This window comes from Amblyomma americanum, chromosome 7 (genome assembly GCF_052857255.1).
Source record: "Amblyomma americanum isolate KBUSLIRL-KWMA chromosome 7, ASM5285725v1, whole genome shotgun sequence".
Lineage (NCBI taxonomy): Eukaryota > Metazoa > Arthropoda > Arachnida > Ixodida > Ixodidae > Amblyomma > Amblyomma americanum.
This window is the reverse complement of record NC_135503.1, coordinates 53494916-53514236: the sequence shown is the minus strand read 5'-3', so window position 1 is coordinate 53514236 and position 19321 is coordinate 53494916. Positions and strand designations below refer to the sequence as shown.

The 19321-nt window shown below is 44.1% G+C and overlaps 1 protein-coding gene across 1 annotated transcript; it reads left to right on the top strand.

The window, feature by feature from the left end:
• Positions 1 to 5203: 5203 nt before the first annotated feature.
• On the top strand, positions 5204 to 6536 carry LOC144097111 (1-acyl-sn-glycerol-3-phosphate acyltransferase beta-like). The gene has a single exon (XM_077629894.1). It carries the CDS (start codon positions 5341 to 5343, stop codon positions 6310 to 6312), a length of 972 nt encoding a protein of 323 aa, XP_077486020.1. The 5' UTR covers positions 5204 to 5340; the 3' UTR covers positions 6313 to 6536.
• Positions 6537 to 19321: the final 12785 nt, after the last annotated feature.

Below are 19321 nucleotides of genomic sequence, written 5' to 3'. Positions count from 1 at the left end.
TATAATTTTTCAGGTCCTTGAAGTGCCCTATCTTATGGATTAAGATAATGCTTGCCTTCTTCCAAGACTCTTGTGCTTTCACGATCATGAAGCATTTTGTATGCAGGGTGCCTAGTTTTTCAAGCACAATCTCCCCATTGTCCTAAAACAGATGTGCTGTTACCTAACCCTCTCCAGCACTTTCCACCTGTGAACTGTTGCTAAAGCTTTTTTTACGCCTTCTTTCATAACTGGTGGGTTGTCTAACTGCTGTGCACTACTCTCCCTACCTCTTATTAACTTCATGACTATACTGTCTACTGTCCAGATTTGTGTAGTAGTCTTCGGCTAATTTAATTTCTTTATCCATATTGCTACTGACACTGCCCTCCCTGCCACGCATCGGATTTTTGCCTATAACTAATTTCCTGTTCACCGCTTCTACGATCCGTCCGTTCTTCAAAACATCCTCATTTTTCTCCACATTAAACTTTTCTTTATGTTGGTTAGCTCGCGGTTATTGGATTAGACTTCATAGCTCTGCAAGTTATATTCTGTCTTTGGGGTGCAAGGCTCTGATGCTTTGGAGTTTCTCAATTAGATCTTCCGCCTCCTGAGGGAGCTTGCCGGTATCCTGTCTGACCATCGTACCCTCTACTGCTACGCACAACGTAATGAAAGCTGTGAGATTATCGTAGTTTGCTTGAACGTTAAGGTCATCATCGTCGTTTAAAGACGAATATCGGCTCTGCAGCGATATTCTCAATTCCTTTACTTTCCCTCTTACAGCTAGCTCATTGACTGGCTTCTACCTCACTAGTTTCTTCCCTTCCCTCTTGAAGTTTAGGCTAATTCGAAACTTTACCATTTAATGGCGGCCACATCGCACCTTTCTGAGGGCATTCACATCATGCACGATACAAGAGTTAGCGCACAGGAAAATGCCCATTTCATTGTTAGTCTTGTCACGAGTGCTCTTTGATGTCCACTTCCTGTTCTCCCGGTTGCGGCAGCAGATATTCACGATGCGTAAATTGTTTCTTTCTGCGACCTCTACCATTTCTACAGCCTACGCTATAGTCGCACGTTGCCTGGACTGCAGCCTGCTTCTTTCCCACCTTGGCATTGAAGTCGCTCGTGTACTGTGCTTTTAGCGTATTGTAGAGCTCACAGACGCGCTTTCAATGAGCGAAGCGTGAGCGTTCACCATATATCCAAGTGGGCGGCCGACAATGCTGTGAACATGTTCTTGAAAATGCGTAAGCACATGTTTCCGTCTCATGGAAAGCTCTTGCAGTGATCTGCCATAAGCGATAGGCAGGCCGCTGACGGTGAATTTAGACCAGTCTTTTATTGAGCCATCCCATTACAAAATAAAAAAAAGTATTGGAATGAAATGAAGTCGCATAGCTCAGGGTGGCCTGCATTTTCTTTATTTGTATTATTTTTCAGCCCGTCGCACTGAGGACAGCCGCTCAATTTGGAATGGTCAGCTCGCATGTTCCGTTCGTTGAAAACATGGTTGGGAATCTGTGCAATACGGTAGTGCATGAACGTATGTCACATGTAATTCTTTTTGTATTTTGCGGGCTTCCTTTAAAGGACTTCGTATGAGGTACGTTGCCACAGAAACAAGATCCCTTGCTTTTGAACCCTATGTAAAACTTGATGAAACGCAGTTGGCACTGGAGCAAATATTAAAAAAAAATGCACAATTATATTTTTGTGAAATAACTAACTTTGCCTCATATAAACGATACTATTAAGATTTCCAAATAAAACCAACAATATTTAGCTCGATTCACCCGGCTGCGGTTTTCCTCGTTTTTTAATCGTTACCTGAAATTACATAAACCACCCTCTGTAGAAAGTTTCTCTCTTTCTGTTAGCACGTACAAAGAATTACAGCAAATGAGGACTCAGCAATAAATGGGACCTCTACCATACACTTTCTGCAGATGTGGCAGTTTCTTTCTGCGGTTTGCACAGAAGCGTCCAAAGTTGAAAAGTCTTTACCCCGTTCATGCATGGCGGTGTCAACAGCCACCGAAAGCAAGCAGCATAGAGGATGTTTTCTTTTTGTGGGTTCGAATCTCACCGGTGGCATGTGGTTCTTTTCTTCTGCTTTCTAAGTAACTATCTTTAATTATTTACCCAATAACTCTCCCATTGATGAACACCACAAATTACAAAAGAAATCCTCTATGCTCCTTTCTTTCGGCGGCTGTTGTCTTCCGTCATGTATGTCATATGAGCCCTTCATTTTCCCTACCGCTCTGTGTTCACTATGTTCATGTCCTTCTCGTCACTAAGAAACATCAGCGTACATTGTTCACACCTTGGTAAATCGTGAAGGTGGCGTGTCCCCGCGTATCTTGTGGGAGACGGATCGACGAATTAATCACCTGATGAAGTTGCGAGCATATTCAAATAAGAAATTGATTCAGGCTGCCTACACACACATGTCTTCTTCCTTGCTTAGATGAATAGTCGCATGTTGGAACAATGCCATATCGTATACGATATCAGAAGGAAGAGAGCAAAGGCTTGAAGGTTAAGAAGAAATGTTTTCTAGTTTCTCACCACGTCGTAGGGAAAGGAAAGATGGAAAAAAATCTTGACAGGGTTGATGCGGCGACAAATAAGGGCTACTTAGGACTTCCATGCTGCAGAGTCGCAATAAGTGGCTTAATTACGATGCCGTCAGAAACGTTAAAAGCACCAAGCATGCCTTCGCCGAGGAGAATCATAATATTTTACCAAAATACACGCAGTACAGACAATAGCACACCTCCTAGTTTGTTTTACATTTATAACTTCTCTTACTGCCTGAAAGAAACTTGCGTCATTATTATCTCTCGCTCTTGAAAAGTTGATGCAATATCAGAAGCCAGTGAAGCAAAATGCAGTCCATCAAATATCAGGTATACACGGATTACCTCATCAAATCATTCAAGCCGCAATTAAGCAACCTCCATTTGCAATAATCAATAACGCGGTGGTTGTAAAACTCAGAAGCGGGAGTTGTACCTGGAAGCGTCTTATGGAAATTCAAAAACAACCAATTTTTTTCAATCTGTGCATTTGAGTTGATGCCTTACTTTTGGCGCTTATGTGCGTGCAGGCGGTGAAAATTACGCTCTCTCCGTTCATCATGTTTCATCAAGTTTTTTACCACTTTAATACATTTAAACTTTGGCAGAGGTCGAACCTCTGAAACATCTCCGATGACGGAACGACAAAACAAGAAATATACATTGTGTGGCATAGTGAAATTGTTTGGCTAGAATATTTAAACGTTACACTTAACACCACTCCAGTATTTAAGCTAAGAAACAGTTTGATTAAATAAAACTTTTCTCGAAAATATTTCTAAATATTCAGTTGTGTTCTGGTGATGTCATTACGTGATCTGGAAGGCGAACAAATGGCTGCACACCAACAATGAAACACCGAAAAAGCTCGCGATTTGAATAATAATAGCAAGACTTCATTTTGCGAAGAAAAAAGAAGAGGTGAGAAAATACACCTCTCCAGAAAATGATGTCTGCGAAAAAAAACAAAAACATTCGAGACACAGCTTCCAGGAGACAGCCGAACTAATTCGTGAAGCACTCTATCAAAATGTCAGCGGTTATTAACGAAACTAAGATACGCTCTGCACGCCACTCACACCACTTCATGAGCAGAGACATCCAGAAAAGATCGAGGCCGAGAAGTTGGCTGGCTAAAGGAAGCGGGTCAGCCAGAAAAGTTGTTCCAAATCACATTTTCTTCCTTAGCTTCACGTCAAAAATCTGGAACACAATTGTTCGTACTAATTAAATGAAAACGAGAACTGACTTCCTGGCAGTACCGATGAAGAATCATTAAATTTTTGTTCATGTGACTGTTCGGTTGTTTCTGATTCCCTGCCTTTAAATGCTCGTGTATATTTTGTGCAGCCAATTTATAGCGCTTTTGTGGAACATTTTGCCAGGAATTGCTTATGCGCAATTATGCAAAAAGTAGCTGCACGCTAAACATGCACATGCGCACGGAGGCTTACGGAGGAGACATGTACGCTCGTAAAAAACGTACTATTTGCCTGTACAGTACTTCAGGAGAAAATAAGCTGTCCCAAAATATATTTCAGTAAAGTGCTTGTTTTCTTTTTTCATTCCAACGTTCGGCCCACTACCGTGTCTTTTGACCCTTCCGCAAGAAGTGGGTTTTATTGCATATTACTTAGTTCACAGAACTTTACTTTAAGAAACCACAGTGTATGCAGGCCATAAATTCGACTTGGCTGCGCGCTCACACAACTGTTTTATGTCATACGTGCTCTACTGGATAGTCCATGCACTCCCTGTAGACAAAGGTTCAGACTTCAAAAACACTTTAGCGTAAGCTATGCTTCATACAATATGATCAATCACCCCTGAAGCGAACATAGCTGGAAAAGGCGTAATTCCTGCTTACTCCCAATTGCGTCGCATGTCTCACTGCTCTGCTCAGTGTATCGAAATAGGAACACCTTTGGCTGGCATCCCTGACTTTTTATTTTATATTTTATCTGTGTCTTCCTTTTCTTCCACCAAGTTCAGTTTATGTAGTACCGAACGTTACTCCAAAACCTGTTCCTAGAGCATGGAACACCGTGCCACAATAGCGGAAACATAAATATGAGTTTTAATTTGTAAACAATCACTGAAAATTGGTTTGAGGTTTTTGTTTAACGATGTGCAGCCCCATATTCTTCACAGGTACTTAGTCACCATCACCGTAGCGAGGGTGATTTCATTACATGTCTTAAATATTTTGCGTGCCTTAAAAGCAACGGCTGTAAGAGATTTATGCAGCAACTACAAGCGTTTGAAGACTAGCACCTTTAAACTACAACTATGCATATTCTATGCGCGTATTCAGAACAGCCGTCTGGATAATCCTAGTACCCGTGTACACAGCAGGGCCGCATATTGTGGCAATGTGGCAGCTAGTGCATAGTTCATAACTACTTTAGCTTTAATACTATTCAACAGAAAATGTCTGAATACACTTCCTTTGGAACCTGCTCTTCCAATCAAGCATTTTTTATGGTCTGTTAATTTTTGCTCCGACTTGTTTTAGGCATTTTATTTACGCACCTCAGTCTTCCTCCTTTTTCAGATTACTACAAGTGAAAAGAAAAAGATGAGCATTCCCATAACCGCATTGTCATCGCTTAGAGCGAGAGCCTGCTCCACGCAGAGTGTTCTGCGCTGAAGAATGAGAACGAAGACGATGAAGACGATCAGATGCTTTGTGTGAGTCGGCAGCACGCTTCAATCGGGAACCGAGAGCGCACCACGACGCCTCGTCGTCGACACCAGCGTGAGGAAGATGCACGGCTGGCTGGAAGCTCTGAGTGACGCCCTGACCCCGGCGCGTCTGTGGTCGTCATTGCCAATGGGGCTCGCGCTGGGTGCAGCGTCATTCCTGTTGGCACTGCTGCTGGCCAACCACTGGTCCAGGGTGCGCTACTTCGTAAGGATTTCTTTCTACTACGTCATGGTCAGCGCGGTATCGCTCTTCTGTTGCCTGCCCAGCCTTGCCACTCCCAAGAATCCTGGCAACCTGCTGCACGTGTGGCGCGTGTTCCGAGGCCGCAGCAGCTGGCTTTTCGGAGTCGACTTCCAGGTGCTGCACGCTGAGAGGCTACAGTCACTGGGCAGCTGCATTCTGGTCGCCAACCACCAGAACTCGCTAGACATCATCGGCATTGTGTGCAACTGGCGGCTCTTCCATCCTTGCGTGCCGGTGATGAAGCGATGGTTCCTCTTCAGCGGGCCCGTGGGACTCATCTGCTGGCTGTCCGGAAGCGTGTTCGTGGACCGCAGCAACAGCGCACGCGACCGCCAGGCTCTCAACGCCAAGCTGCGCGACATCAGCGAAGGCCGGCTCAGCCTGTTCGTGTTTCCTGAAGGGACGAGGAATGCGGAACCCCAGTTGTTGCCCTTCAAAAAGGGCGCCTTTTACATGGCCCTCCAGTGCCAGGTGCCCATCGTTCCCATTGTGTTCTCCAGGTATTCCGGTTTCTTCGATGTGAACAAAAAAATCTACAACAATGGCAGGGTGACGATGACCGTGCTTCCACCGGTGTCCACGCGTGGAATGGACACCGACAATGTATCCGAGCTCACCAGCCGAGTGCAGGCGCTTATGCAGGCGCACATCGACTGGGAGCTCTCCAATGACGGCCAGATGGCAGACACGGAGGATGATGGCCTAGGCTGCGGAGAAACGAGGAACAGCCCACCCCCGCCGTGTCCCGTTGGCCGATGCTCGCCGGACAAATCTCGCACGCTCATATGATTTTCATGGTATCCCACTCACGCGATAGGTGTCGTTGCAGCCTGATGCACCGAAGAATAAGATACTGGAACGGCAGAGGAAGACTTAAGCTCGGTCGCTGCGTTTCAAATTCCCGTTGTAAATAAGTGTACATAGAGCTTGCACCAACCTACCAGGAAAGGTCGGCCAAGAAGCGTGCACACTCACTTCTGGTCTATCCATGCGCTCAAATGAATAAAATTCAATATGGCTGCGCGAACAACCGGTTTTTTTTTCGAGTGTATTTCTACAGAAGTCGAATGTTTCATGTAGACCATGGCTTCTTAGTACAGGAATAGAATACATATGGATCTCGCACTTAGCGATGACAATACGACTTGGAGGAGGCCCACCTTATTTTTAAACTTAGTACTTTGAAAACACTTCAACCTGTACCTGTTACTGGCTTACTTTAATGTTTCGTTCTGCTGAGGTCAGTCTTTAAGCGCACGTTCATGTGGCATCGTGTTCAGACCGTTTATAGAGATTTTAAGGTGTTGAACAGGAATCTGGCATTATCATAAGCTTTATGTATCTAGAATTTCTCCTGCTGAATAACTCATCGCTTTCTCTCCCCTTTTTTTCTTAAAATATTCACTCCCTTCTAAGCACCAAGCACGACTGGGGAAGTGATGTCACTTCTCCCCACTGAGCGGCGACACATGGGCCTAGTAAGCGGATAAGGTAGAAGTGCGACCACGACGTAAAAATCAGTTATAGCCACTGCCAGGCGAACCTTGGAATTTATGGCTTGCGAGGTGCCTAACCCTAGTCGCCCTCTTTGACTCGATAGCGAGAGACTCCAAAGCCTATGGCTTACGTTCGGGATCAAGCAAAAGGCTTGGCCGGGCTTTCACAGCTTGATTTGTTTTATCTCTAAGTATTTTGCTGTCGCTTGCTTTTTGTTTGCTGACACCAGCGTTTTTATTTCTTTCACGCCATCCTTACCGTGAATTCGCTAGAAGGGCAATACTGAATAAAGTATAGCCCCGGCAGTGAGTTATGTTCAAGATTTAAGGAGAAGAATTTCAACGTCTATATCAGGTTTTTTTAAATTTAGTAACCTTCTTTCTTTACCGTATAGGAGACAAAGATTTGGAGCGTAGTAGAGAATAATTTGATGTATTCGATACTCAAGCGCCGGGCAAGCACACGGCAATGGCAATGCGAAATTCATGGTACTTTTTATTCCCAATGCCGCAAATAACCAAGCCTGTTTTAAGTTGTTCAACATTGGTCAAGATGAGCGAGCCGCGTCACGGATGATCCACGCGGACTGCCTATCACGAGGCGCAAACGTTACTCTTCTGAGTGTTCGGGCTCGGCGCAGGTTGCTCACGGTCACTCAGAGGAGTTACGTTTGCATCACGAGGTAGGCATCCGTGATCCGGTCCGGTAGTCTGAACCTACCTTAAATCTTCCAGTTTCATTGTCATCCCTAAATACAAGGCTGGCACCTAATAATACCTGTTCATATAGAACAACGATATCCGTGAATACAAGTATGCCAAACGGCCGCGTGGAAGGTAAACGCTAACTGCTTATGCTCGTTGATAAACCGGTGACGTCTCAGACGATAATACTGCACCAGCATGATACACTCAGCTTCTCGTGGATGCATCCTTCAACGAGCACTCAGTCTTCTCTCTTAATCGATTTCAGGGCACGCTAAATGAATGTGGGGAGCAAAAAAAAAAAAAAAACAGGGCGGTGAACAGTAGGATATGCCAGCTTCCACCCTTTGTTGATTATCCCGTAAATGTTCTGTGCGATATCAGAAACATCACCGGAGCGAAAAACCGGCGATGACCATCGAGCCTTGTCCAGAAAAAGTCTTGACGGCACATCATCGTTCGAGGAGCAGCAGCGTTAAGATTTCTTGGTCAATGGCAGGCTTTGTAACGGCAACTTTTGCGAACCAATGTAGAAGATGTGCACTTCACATTCCTTTTTGAGTCCTCTGAGCGAGTTCAAAAGGCGGCATTGAGAATATTCTTCTTCTGTAGAAAGGAAGAATTGTGCCCGTGTGGGCTTCCCAGCCTCGAACATAGCCAGTGCACATATATTCGAAATCACTGGACACAGTTGTCACTACAGAATTACAACGGCATACGATACGGACTCTAGTTGGTGCCATAGCCGAGTGCTGTGAGACACCGGCTTTGAAACGAACGGGGTATTTGACGGCTTTCGAAGGTACTTTTCGTTTAACGGTACCAAAAATATTTTCCTTTGTATTGTGTTGAATTTCTGTGCACACACGCGCGTGTGGACCTATTTAGCTACTTCATTTTCTCAGTGTGATTAAAAAGAATGAATTCTCCTTCGGTTCAGGAAGCTACGGACGAGTCATCAGCGCCGCACGTATGCTGGGCAATAAAGGAGTCGCATGCCGCATAAAAGAGAGCAGAATTACTTCTTCAATAAGTATTTGCGCATGATAACGTTAAGTGATGCCGCAGAAAACGCTAGAAATTACGTCCCAATCTTTCCAACGGATGCGATGATGAAGCACGAATCATAAGTGGACGAAACAATAACCTTTGAGCTGCAAGACGTCGTCGTTAGTCAATACAGGTTTATGGGGGTTTAACTTCCCAAAGCGGCTCAGGCTATGAGCGACGCCGTAGTGAAGGGCTCCGGAAATGTCGACCCCCTGGGGTCTTTAACATGCACTGATATCGCACAGTACACGGGCCTCTATCATTTCGCCTCCATCGAAATGCGACCGCGGCGGCTTGGATGAAAGATGCGTCTTTCGGTTCAGCAGCCCAGTGCCATAACAACTGAGCCACAGCGTCGGCTGTTAGTCACTAGAATATTGCAATTTTATTTGCCGTTATTACTGGCATTAATGTTGCGTCAACTCTACCAGGAATAACGAAGTTGCTTCGCATACCATAGATGGAAAGAAAAAAAAGTGTTGGTTTGAGCACTGAGGCACTTTTATCGAGACCGACGCTAAGCAACCAGCAAGAAACTGTGCCAAATCTTTCTTTTTCGTCGTCTGTTTTGTCGTCATTTTGTTTTGCGGCACTCATAAACAAGTTATTGTTTTTTATTCTTGCATTATTCATAATGTGCTTCAGCGTAATATATGATCTAGTAAATGAAAGGGACACACTTGTAAGATATAAAAAGGAGGTAAAACGAGGCCTTGAATAGCCCTAACTGGGAATTAACTGGCACCCGTGCATCTACACCCGGATACTGCTCTAGGACGCTGTGGCCAGTGCTCCACAAAGAAAAACCTCCAGTCATTGGTGTCGATAGGTTATCATGATATCACAGTTCATCCACTTGCACCTGCTAACACTACATCGCAGGGAGCTGGCAGTGCTTTAGACATTGAGAAGGAATAACCACTGATAAAATGCATTAATAGCGATATCATGGCAATCAGTCGAGGCCATTGGCTGCTTGGCCCCCTTTCAGGGGCACTGGCCGCTTCATTCTTGAGTTGTATCGAACTGTAGTTGGAGTTGGCTGCCTGGAACAAGTACCGCCAACAGCCGCCACTTGCACTTCTCCTTCCGATCAAGTACCATGGGAACGAGAGTTTCACCTTTACTGTACAGCCAGTCCGCTGGAAATTGCAGGACACTTAATTTGGTCGGTGTGGAGCCGTTGTGTCACGTAAACAAACGCCTCTGTATAGTGAAGACAGTAACTTTAGCAGGTGCCGGAGATCGCACAGACCATCGACACCTGGTAGGCTATTGTACGGTGGCAACTGATTGCTTCCGGGCAGACAGCCATTCTCCTTACAAAATGCCGCGCTGGCCGGAAGGAATGCGCTATAAATTTAGAGGAATATGACGAATCCGTATGGAAGACGTGCTTACGTGCGGGAACTGGGCGATGGCCTCATTCTAAATAAGGCAACCGCCGCTTTGATATGATTTTTTTCCGCCCGATCAATTCATAGCGTGGGTTAACTATATGATTGGAATTAGCAACAAACAAATCATGGTTTCTGAGTCTCACAATGCGCACGCCGACATTTGTTGAAACAAAAAAAATTCTAAATTTTATACAAACCTAGGCTCCTACCCATGCATCAGAATGAATAGAGACCTCAATCTGATAAATTAATGAACGACGGGCTTACCCACCGACCTTCAAGAGTCACTTGCAGGGCAGCAACTACAGCGGCTAATAGGCCTCAAGTAATTAACGGCCGCGCACAAGATGACCTCGTTCGTAATGAATTTCTCCTCGTCATCCTTGTTTACTTTGGCAAGTCGGACCTGCAGCGGCTTTCAAATGGCTACCCTATGCTGATACAACATTGATATAACTTAAGAGTATAATTTGAGCTTTTGTTCGTGTAATGATTTATATAACTACAAAAAGAAAAGGGGCTTGGTAGTTGGAGGGGTTTATTTTACAGAGACATATATTTATAGGGGACATATCTAGGTAAGATGGAGTCGTCATCGGCATAGTACGTGACAGCCGATTAAGGTCACGCGTTCAAGGTTGGCGTGACCAATGACTATCTTTATCGGGCCTGTATCTCTCTGAGAAAGTCAGGGACACTTCGTTTAAGGCGAGGTTGTTTATTTTACTTGCCAATACTGCTTTTTCTTCATTAGAGACATAGCAGGCGTGGGTGACACAGAACTTGATTACAACAATGTCAAGTGACATGGTTAGGCAGTTTTCGAAGGGCATCTACCAGTCTTGCGATACCTAGTCAGGTATTTGTTTCAATATATTTACAAAAATTACATTACGTCCATTTCGCTTCCAGGAAAAACGCCATTACTTTACTGGAAATTGAAATAACAGAGCCGTTTCAGGTACTTCTGTGAAACCTAAAAGAAAATCTTACGTGGTTGTATGCATTCCAGCGATATATAGTCTCTCAAATTTTTGTTTCGATATCTTTCTTAGAATGTAGGTTGTCGCAGTTTTCTCCAGGCATAGTTCTACTATAGTGACCTCAGGACCTGCAGGTGGCTACTAATACATTACGTGATGCGAAAGTAAATCCCATTCGGGCTGCTCAATATGCCGCGTTTACAAACGTAGAGCCATCTGAAAGGCTGTGACTGTCTCGTTCTTCATTTCTTGTGCAGATCACGCTTCGAAAGAATTGCGTTTTTAAAATTTGCAATCTGGTCACGCAAGTTCGAAAATGCGATTGTGTCTTCGTTCTATTCCTCCCCTCTTTGCATTTCTTCTTCTCATTTGGAGTTTACTAAGCTGAAAATGCACAGCGCGATTGATCTGTTTACTTTAGCAGTCATGTCACTGAATAAAAATACAAACTGTAACGGCAAGAGACATACATTGAGAAAAAAAAAGTAAGCCTAGCCAGTCAGTCTCATCGAGGGAGGGAGGAATTCAAGAACCTGAATTGAGTAAATTTAATCGAAAGATATTTACATTGTAGACTCATGTATGTACTACTGGCCGCTCTGCTATGGCACGCTTTTCTCAATGAATATTAAAATCAATAAAAATGAGATATAGCTTCGACAACTTCTATTCGGTTTTTGTCTCCAAAGTCATGATTTAAAAAGGCTTCTGTTCTTTCTTGCTCTACAGGACCACGAAATTTACTCCAGGTGCACTTCGACTCTCCTGTAGAAAAAGAGCGCAAAAAATTATCGCAAAAATATTTCCTTGTTCCACCAAAGCCGCTCCGGATCCGTACCTGTCAAGTTCACTCTGGAGCATATCGGCATGGTGTCTTCAGTCTCGACAAAAATAATCAAAAAGAACCTAAACATGCAGAGCCAATCATAGCTCCGAAAGACAAGGCACTGTCGAAAACCAGATTGTTCCTTGCTGATGCATGAAGACGCCAAAGAATAGCATAAGAAATCCTTTATGCGCATGCTGCAACCACTGGAAGTCGCTGCCACATCACACGCTGACGTTAGAAAAAGCGTCAAACCTCGTCAGTACAACTTTGTGCAGAGGCTGACAAATCAGTTTAAAGGCGTTTCTTCCGTTTTCGCACATTTGTGTGCTCCAGGGTGGCTACGAGGAAATGTCACGTCACATTTCCTTCTTTTGTGTGTGTGTCTGTGTGGAGTACCGTTTGCATTTCAAATCTTCCCGCTCTTCGTTCGATGAATGGTGCACTGTGCAAGCAGTTTGGTGATGCGGGCTGTCGAACAGGTGCATCTGCCTGAAGCAGCGGCTGTCGCGGAGACGAAGTCCTGTTGCAGTAAGACTCATGATTCGAAATTCCTCCAGACTTTCACTATAAGGACCTTCTTTCACCATCTGTACTAGCGCTGCTGCGACAGCGATATGGCCGAGTCTTTTTCAATGTCGTCGCAATGGTTTATCACCTAAGGTGCCGTGGTATTTTATCTGTTGTCTCTTCCGGCACCTTTAGCCTCGGAGTAAACAAACTGCTTTAGGTACCGATTTACGTCAGCGCCTGTTTCAAACATGCACCTTCACTCCTTTTCCGACTCCTTTTCTCCACTTCGTTTTGACCCCAATGACCCAAACGCTATATCCTTATCACCAGCTCCTCTCCGTTAAGCCGCTCTTCCCATAGAGTTTAGATATCATCAGAGCAGCTTGAAGACCAGCTATGCTTGGTCGACCTAGGTTAGACATCTCCGTAATGAAATTATTTTAGCTTTGAAGCTGTTGCTTTACTACGGCCACTTTCTTTTAAGCGCACATCATCATTCCAAAAAAAAAATTTGGCAAAGTGAGTCATCCGTTACTGCTAGACCTTGTTCGGTCATAACCTGGCGTTTGCCTCTCCTGTACTTAGCTTCACCTAACATAGGATTCTGCCTGCCGCCTTCACTCACAACTTGTCACTTACAAAGCTTTGCCTTTGCGGTGACGTCAGTCTAGCGCTCAATGGAGGCATCCCAGGACGGCCACAGCCGCTGCTTTCTAAGCCACTGAAGGTCAGCCTGCCGTGCTAGGCGAGCTTCTGCTTTGGTGACGTAAGAGACTGAATCCAACACTGGTCCCTTTTCTGTAGGTACCGGTTTAAACTGGCATAGGTCACTGGACACTAGTTGAACGGCTTCAGAGACAGGATAACTCTCACTATAGGTCCGACCACTTCAAAGTGTGAAGAATAAGGAATGGGCGCCGCCGGTGACGTGGTATAGAGCGAGTGTGCACACTCCACTACTGGCGACCGCTCCTCCTCCTCTCCATCTCACTCCTAAAACTGGTTATTTATTTTTCACTATCCTCTTTTCCACTCTTCCGCACCTTTCAAACATTCCAGTCTGTGGCTTCAACCTGAAACTACCGGACTGGTTTTACTAAGATTTCAGTAGTAATGCTAGCGCAATAATTTCAACCTTGGCACTTCTATTTGTCACACTGGCCTCGAAACACATTACCATGCACATATTTTTCAGAGCAGATTATTGTTTAGCGTTGCCTTTCTGTACCCGAACACACAGCATCCACAAGACCGACCAATCAGTATAGTTGAGTAAACAAAGAAAGCCGTTCAATGAGTTTGTGGGCACTGAAATCAATATCTGTTTTTTTTTTTTGTTTGCAACAAAGCTGTGAAACATCTGTTATTACTTGGCCAATTGGTGAAAAAGCCCAGCGCTGCTGGCCATAAAAAGTGCACACCGGTTTTTCTATTGCTATCGCTTTTGCCTCTCCCCAAATTGCAAATTATTTTGCGGAGAACATGTACTGGTAAACAGAATTCAAGCAAACATTTCTCGCAGAGTAGTGCTAATCGAGAGGGCAGGCTTGCTAAGGAGAGAAAAACCATGCTCGCGCTGATAAGCCTCCATCGGGCGTCGTGCTGAACTGTAACCGATCGCAGCGCATCGTTAACGAGGCGGTCCTGGTAATCATCCCATAAAAGCGGACGGTGGCAATAAAGTCGATGATTTCGGCTGTAACACTTACGTCATGCATGTCTGATGATATGACATAGCGATGAGCGCAATTTTTTTTTAAATGCATTTTGCTTGTCACAGTTCCAGAAAAAACTACACATAATATTTACTGCATTCCGACCAGTGCGAAAGCACGGATTTCTGCTACGTCGAAGACGGCGATGAGAGGGCAGCGCCACTGGACGCAGCGCTTGTGCTATGCCAGCTGCAAACACACAACGCGAAAATGCGCGATTTCGCTCGGGGTTGGAACCCTTCGGATAGGTGCTAACATGCTATTAGAGATTCGTAAATTTCTCTTTTATAGTTCTGTGACCCCCAGTTGATAGGTCAGGCTTGCAGCGGAGGCTGTCTAAGTGTGGGGATCCCAAACAACAGTTGCTGAGAGATAGCCCGGTTTATTTAGAGAGAAAAGTAGAGGTCAATTACGCGCGCTCCAAGGGCCCTTCGATGTAGGACCTCGCCTTTTTTGGCACCTCAAGTCAGGTTCCTATTTTCGGTGTCTGAACACGGGCAGGGCATGTTCAGCGCCGAATTAGGACCGAGACTTTGAGACTGTTCTGAGACTGTCTTCAGATTGAGAGCTTTCCGTTATTCAGGCCCTCATGTGCTTATCAGCGTCGCTATTCTACCCGAATCCATACTCGTCATAGCCCCCTTTCCTCTCCTCTCTCTCTTCCCATGCTCAGAGTAGCAGGTTAGGTAATGATCCTTCATCTTCAGTTTAAAGAAATGAATATGATAATAGAAAAATACGATTAGCATCCATTACCTCCAAGTTGTTCTCATGCAGCTTTTTACAGTTTCCGTAGCTGAAGAAGTACGTTGCCAGGGCCCCAGCTAGTTCCTGTATCTTCTAAGCTAGACTGACCCGCCGGCAGACCGTGAGGCGAAGCATATTGACACAGAACTCAAAGCTCCCCCAATCAACGTTAGTTCAGTGCTGCTGTCATGCAGTCAGCAGCCAGTTGCGTAGAGCCTATTTGTTAACGCGACTACATTGTTGGCGGTCCCGCGTTCAACACCTAGACCAGCATGAATTGCCCTTCATTTATTAAGACTAGGAAAAACTGAAAAAATGTCGCTTGTTTCTATAAAATATTGCCAGTGCCAAATAAGATGCCGTTCAGACGCTCAAGTTAAACATAGCCTTAGCGCTACTAGCTCTGCATTTTTTCATGTTTTTAAAATTCTTTTTATTGCAGTTATAAGTCTGCCACTGCCAAGCTTCTCCCCTTTAGCGTCATTCCGCACTGTGTCTACAAAGTAACGCTCTATGGTGATAGCGCACTCAGAGGTGTCTCGTTCGCCGAGATGTGTAGAGATATTAGGTTACAGATACTACGGATCGCAGGTGCGTTACACTGGGAACGCATCAAGAGCAATCCGTGGTTAATCGCAAGAAAAGAAAATTGAGTAAATGTCAAAGTATTCCTTTGAGCAAGCCTTGTGGGAAACGAATCTGAAGCTTAATTTAAAAATTATGTCTCCCAGACAGCAGCAGTATCGATCCTTGGTTGACAATATAAAAAAAAAGTGACTAAGATTCACTTCAGCAAAGCTATCTCCTTCACCTAGGTCGGAAAAAGGAAGTGGAAAGCGTAGGGAACAAAAAAAAAGGGGGGGCTTCGTGCCTTCACAGAGTGGGCTTGAAAGCATCTAAATCGAGTTAAAGCGCGATCTTTGGATTGAACGCCATGAATGGTGACGCAAGTTCATAGCTGCATTCTAGAGCTACTGATGTCGAAGTATTGAATAAAAAAAAACGGATATCTTTCAACACAGTAATGAAATTGCCTTTCATTAACGCTTGCCCAGGACGAATTGACGACGTTGGAAAAACGGGCGCGACAGGATCTGCTGCAATTTCATTAAATATTTTTTCAAGGCTAAATGCGTTCACTTTCTGTGAGAAGTAAATTTGTTGCAGTAGACCAAAAAAGTATGAAATGTTCCCTATTCCATAAAAATATCAGAAGCTACACTTTTCAGCGCTTTTTAGCGGGAGAAAGATGCAATGGAGGCAAACCGGCCTGAACGATGGTCGGAATTTCTTCCATAACGCTGCTGATTTATAGGACGTGAGAGTTATGCTGTGCTTAGAACAACCAGTTAGTACCATTGCTCGTTGCGTCGTTGCTAGGCTCAAATATACAGACACCGCTTTTCAAAAATAGTTCAGTCCTGAACGCAAATAATAAATATCCGCTCGACATACACTCACTAAGAAGAAATTTTCCACACAACTACTGGATAGCAGAGTTCAAACCAAGCACAACGTTCGAGTCACTGCAGAAAGACAAAGGTTTTATTTGATGATCTTAAATTATTTCTTTAATTAGGAATGGATCTTGTGTTCATTTCGTTCGTACCGTGCGGTCTTTGAAGTGAACATAGAATGAGTTAGGCTGGTACCTCTCTGGCGGCACGATTCTCGGAGCGGCCTTGTTAGAGAACTTCCTTTCTGTATCATTCGATAACTCTATAGAAGGAAGCATAGTAGTCATTCGCGTTGGAATTTTCCAGTGCTAGTGTTGTTTCACCGCGCTCGCGTTAAGGCTCTCGTTCTGCACAAAGTACAGCGTCGTTGTTGGCTCTCTGAGCGAAAAATCCCCAGAGAAGCAACCTAGATGGGCAACCTAGGTCACGTGACCGTGCGGCGTCATCACTACCTGTCCTACGTGTTTTGAGTAAACTGACCACCGTCGCAGGCAGCAATTAAATTATTGATTGGTCGCCAGAGGTTGATCAAGAAGTGAAATCTGGGTCGCACAAACACCTCTGGTGCCACTACCTGCCATTCCAGGGCAGAGGCGCGTCGCTTAACCGCTGCACCACTGCCGCAGGAGTGTTATGAGGACTCTCAGGGATATAGAAACGTAAATTCGAAAATGACCAATTCCGCATATATGGGCATTACCCCTTAACACTATCGCGTCACCCCCTTACGGTGGAGCTTAAGTGTTCCCTCGAATTGTATTACTTGATGGCTCTATCAGAAACCATGATATTTCTCATCGGCTTATTGATGAGTGTTATATCATGCGAAAAGAAAACAAAACACGCTTTTTCATGTGCATGGCTGTTAGAAAAAGAGGAGGGGTTGAGATAGCTGACTGCACTCTGCATTTGCTTGTAGCTTAATGGTTCTTCCCAGACGCAGAATCGCTGGCATTTATTTGGGCATTTGCGCTGAGGGTAACTCCTCCGATGGCGCTTAAGGCGTTCTCACTACTTAATGATAAACAAAGCATAATTGCTGCCTATTAGACTCGCGAAGGGAACCACCGGAATTACTACTGCAAAAAACAAAAAGCGGCTTCATTAGGAATCGGCGGGCTTTGCTTCATGAAACTGTGTGTATTCGAGGGGAACGCAGATAAGCGGTCGATAATAGCCTGTGCACAAAGACTCAGCTACATTGCAATTATCGCGCGCTGTGTTACCACAGCGAAGAAACGCTGTTGTTTCCGGAAACTTTCCTTAAATGGTGTTTGTACAAAGTGGTAATAAAGCTTTTACAGGGAAACGTTTTAAGCGCGTAGGTAGTCCGGCGATTTGCATTCTATTTAGTTTGTCCTTGACTGCCACTTTAAATGGCCGATGTACTGGATTCGTTTGAGAAAATGTAATACATAGCGCTAGAACCGCACCATGGTTTTTATTCTTTTCGCTGAAGAAATGAGTGCATTAAGAGAAAGAAGTTACAACTGTGCCAAGCATGTGGTCGCTTTGCGTGCCTTTTGCATATTGAGAGGATAAAAAGGCTGACTAGAGCTTAAAATGTTAACTTCCATTATTTTTTATTTACATATACGCTTAGGGTCGAAGCATTATAGAGTGAAAATAATAATACAAAGCAATTAAAACTTAAGAGGTGATAAATCAAACAGTTTTACAATTCTAGCGAGCTAATTTCATTAAATACAACCGGATAAATGTTACTAATGTTTCCAATGCTTACTGTCGATCGGGGAGGCGGTTTCAGTCACGCGATTTGTTGGGAATAAAATGAGGTAGTGTGGCAAGATGCAACAGCTATTTGTGATTGTGATCGTGGCGAGACGACACATAAATTGATGATGAGATAAAATTTTCTGCTTGTATAGGATGATGCAAAACTTTTATAAAAGAGGCACTGACGGAAGGCTCTTTTGCGAGCCGCTGGGTTACGTAAAATTAGGTCAGATTTATATAAATTTATAATGGCAGTGCGATTGTAGTTCGACATAATGCAACGCGCAACGCTAGTCTGAAACATTTCTACGAGTAGTTTGCGAATTTAAGTGAAATGGGGTACTCTAATTTCTACCTCATTAGTATTGTACTGAGCGCGCTTTAAAGATGAAGTGGACAGTGTGAAGTTACTTCTAATACATACTGCAGTACAATTGGCGCTATTTATAACGTGACCAATTGGTACGTTACAATTTAAATTTGATATGTGTAGATCTAAGCATCTATAGAATGTTACTGCATTTGATGGTGATCCATTCAGATAGGGATGAGGAATGGAATTAGAACTCCGTCATACTCACTTTCCATTTGATTTAGCAACCTTTATTCCATTAGTGAGTTTACACACCAGTTATAAATTCTAAGCCTGATTGAAGGTTTTCGGCATACGTATAATTTTTTATTTCTCGGAACACTAAACAGTCACCGGCGAATAATATAACAGATGGAAGCACAAAACCAGGCAAATCATAATTATATATTATAGATAACTGAGGGCCTAAAATAGATCCCAGTGAGATGCCAAATGAAACCGTTATTAGGGTTGTACTGCGATCAGTCGCTGCTACAACTATTCCAGGTTAACGAGGAAACATTCAGTCAACTTTCGCAATTATGATTCCGTCACTTTAGCAAGCATTGTAAAAGCCGAGGTTCTCACGTTACGAGCTAATAACATTTAAAGGTTCACAGCGCGCATTCAATTAAGGTTCATTTTGCTGTGGCTCGGGAGGACGTCGGGCAGAGTCGACTTGAGCACAGTGCATCTGCTCCTTTAACTGGCACACAGCCTTTTCTGAACCCCATACTCATTGGTTATTTTTTTTGTTTTCGAAGATCTTTATGATTTTATAACAATACAAAATTACTTTGCTTCTGTCAAAAATTTG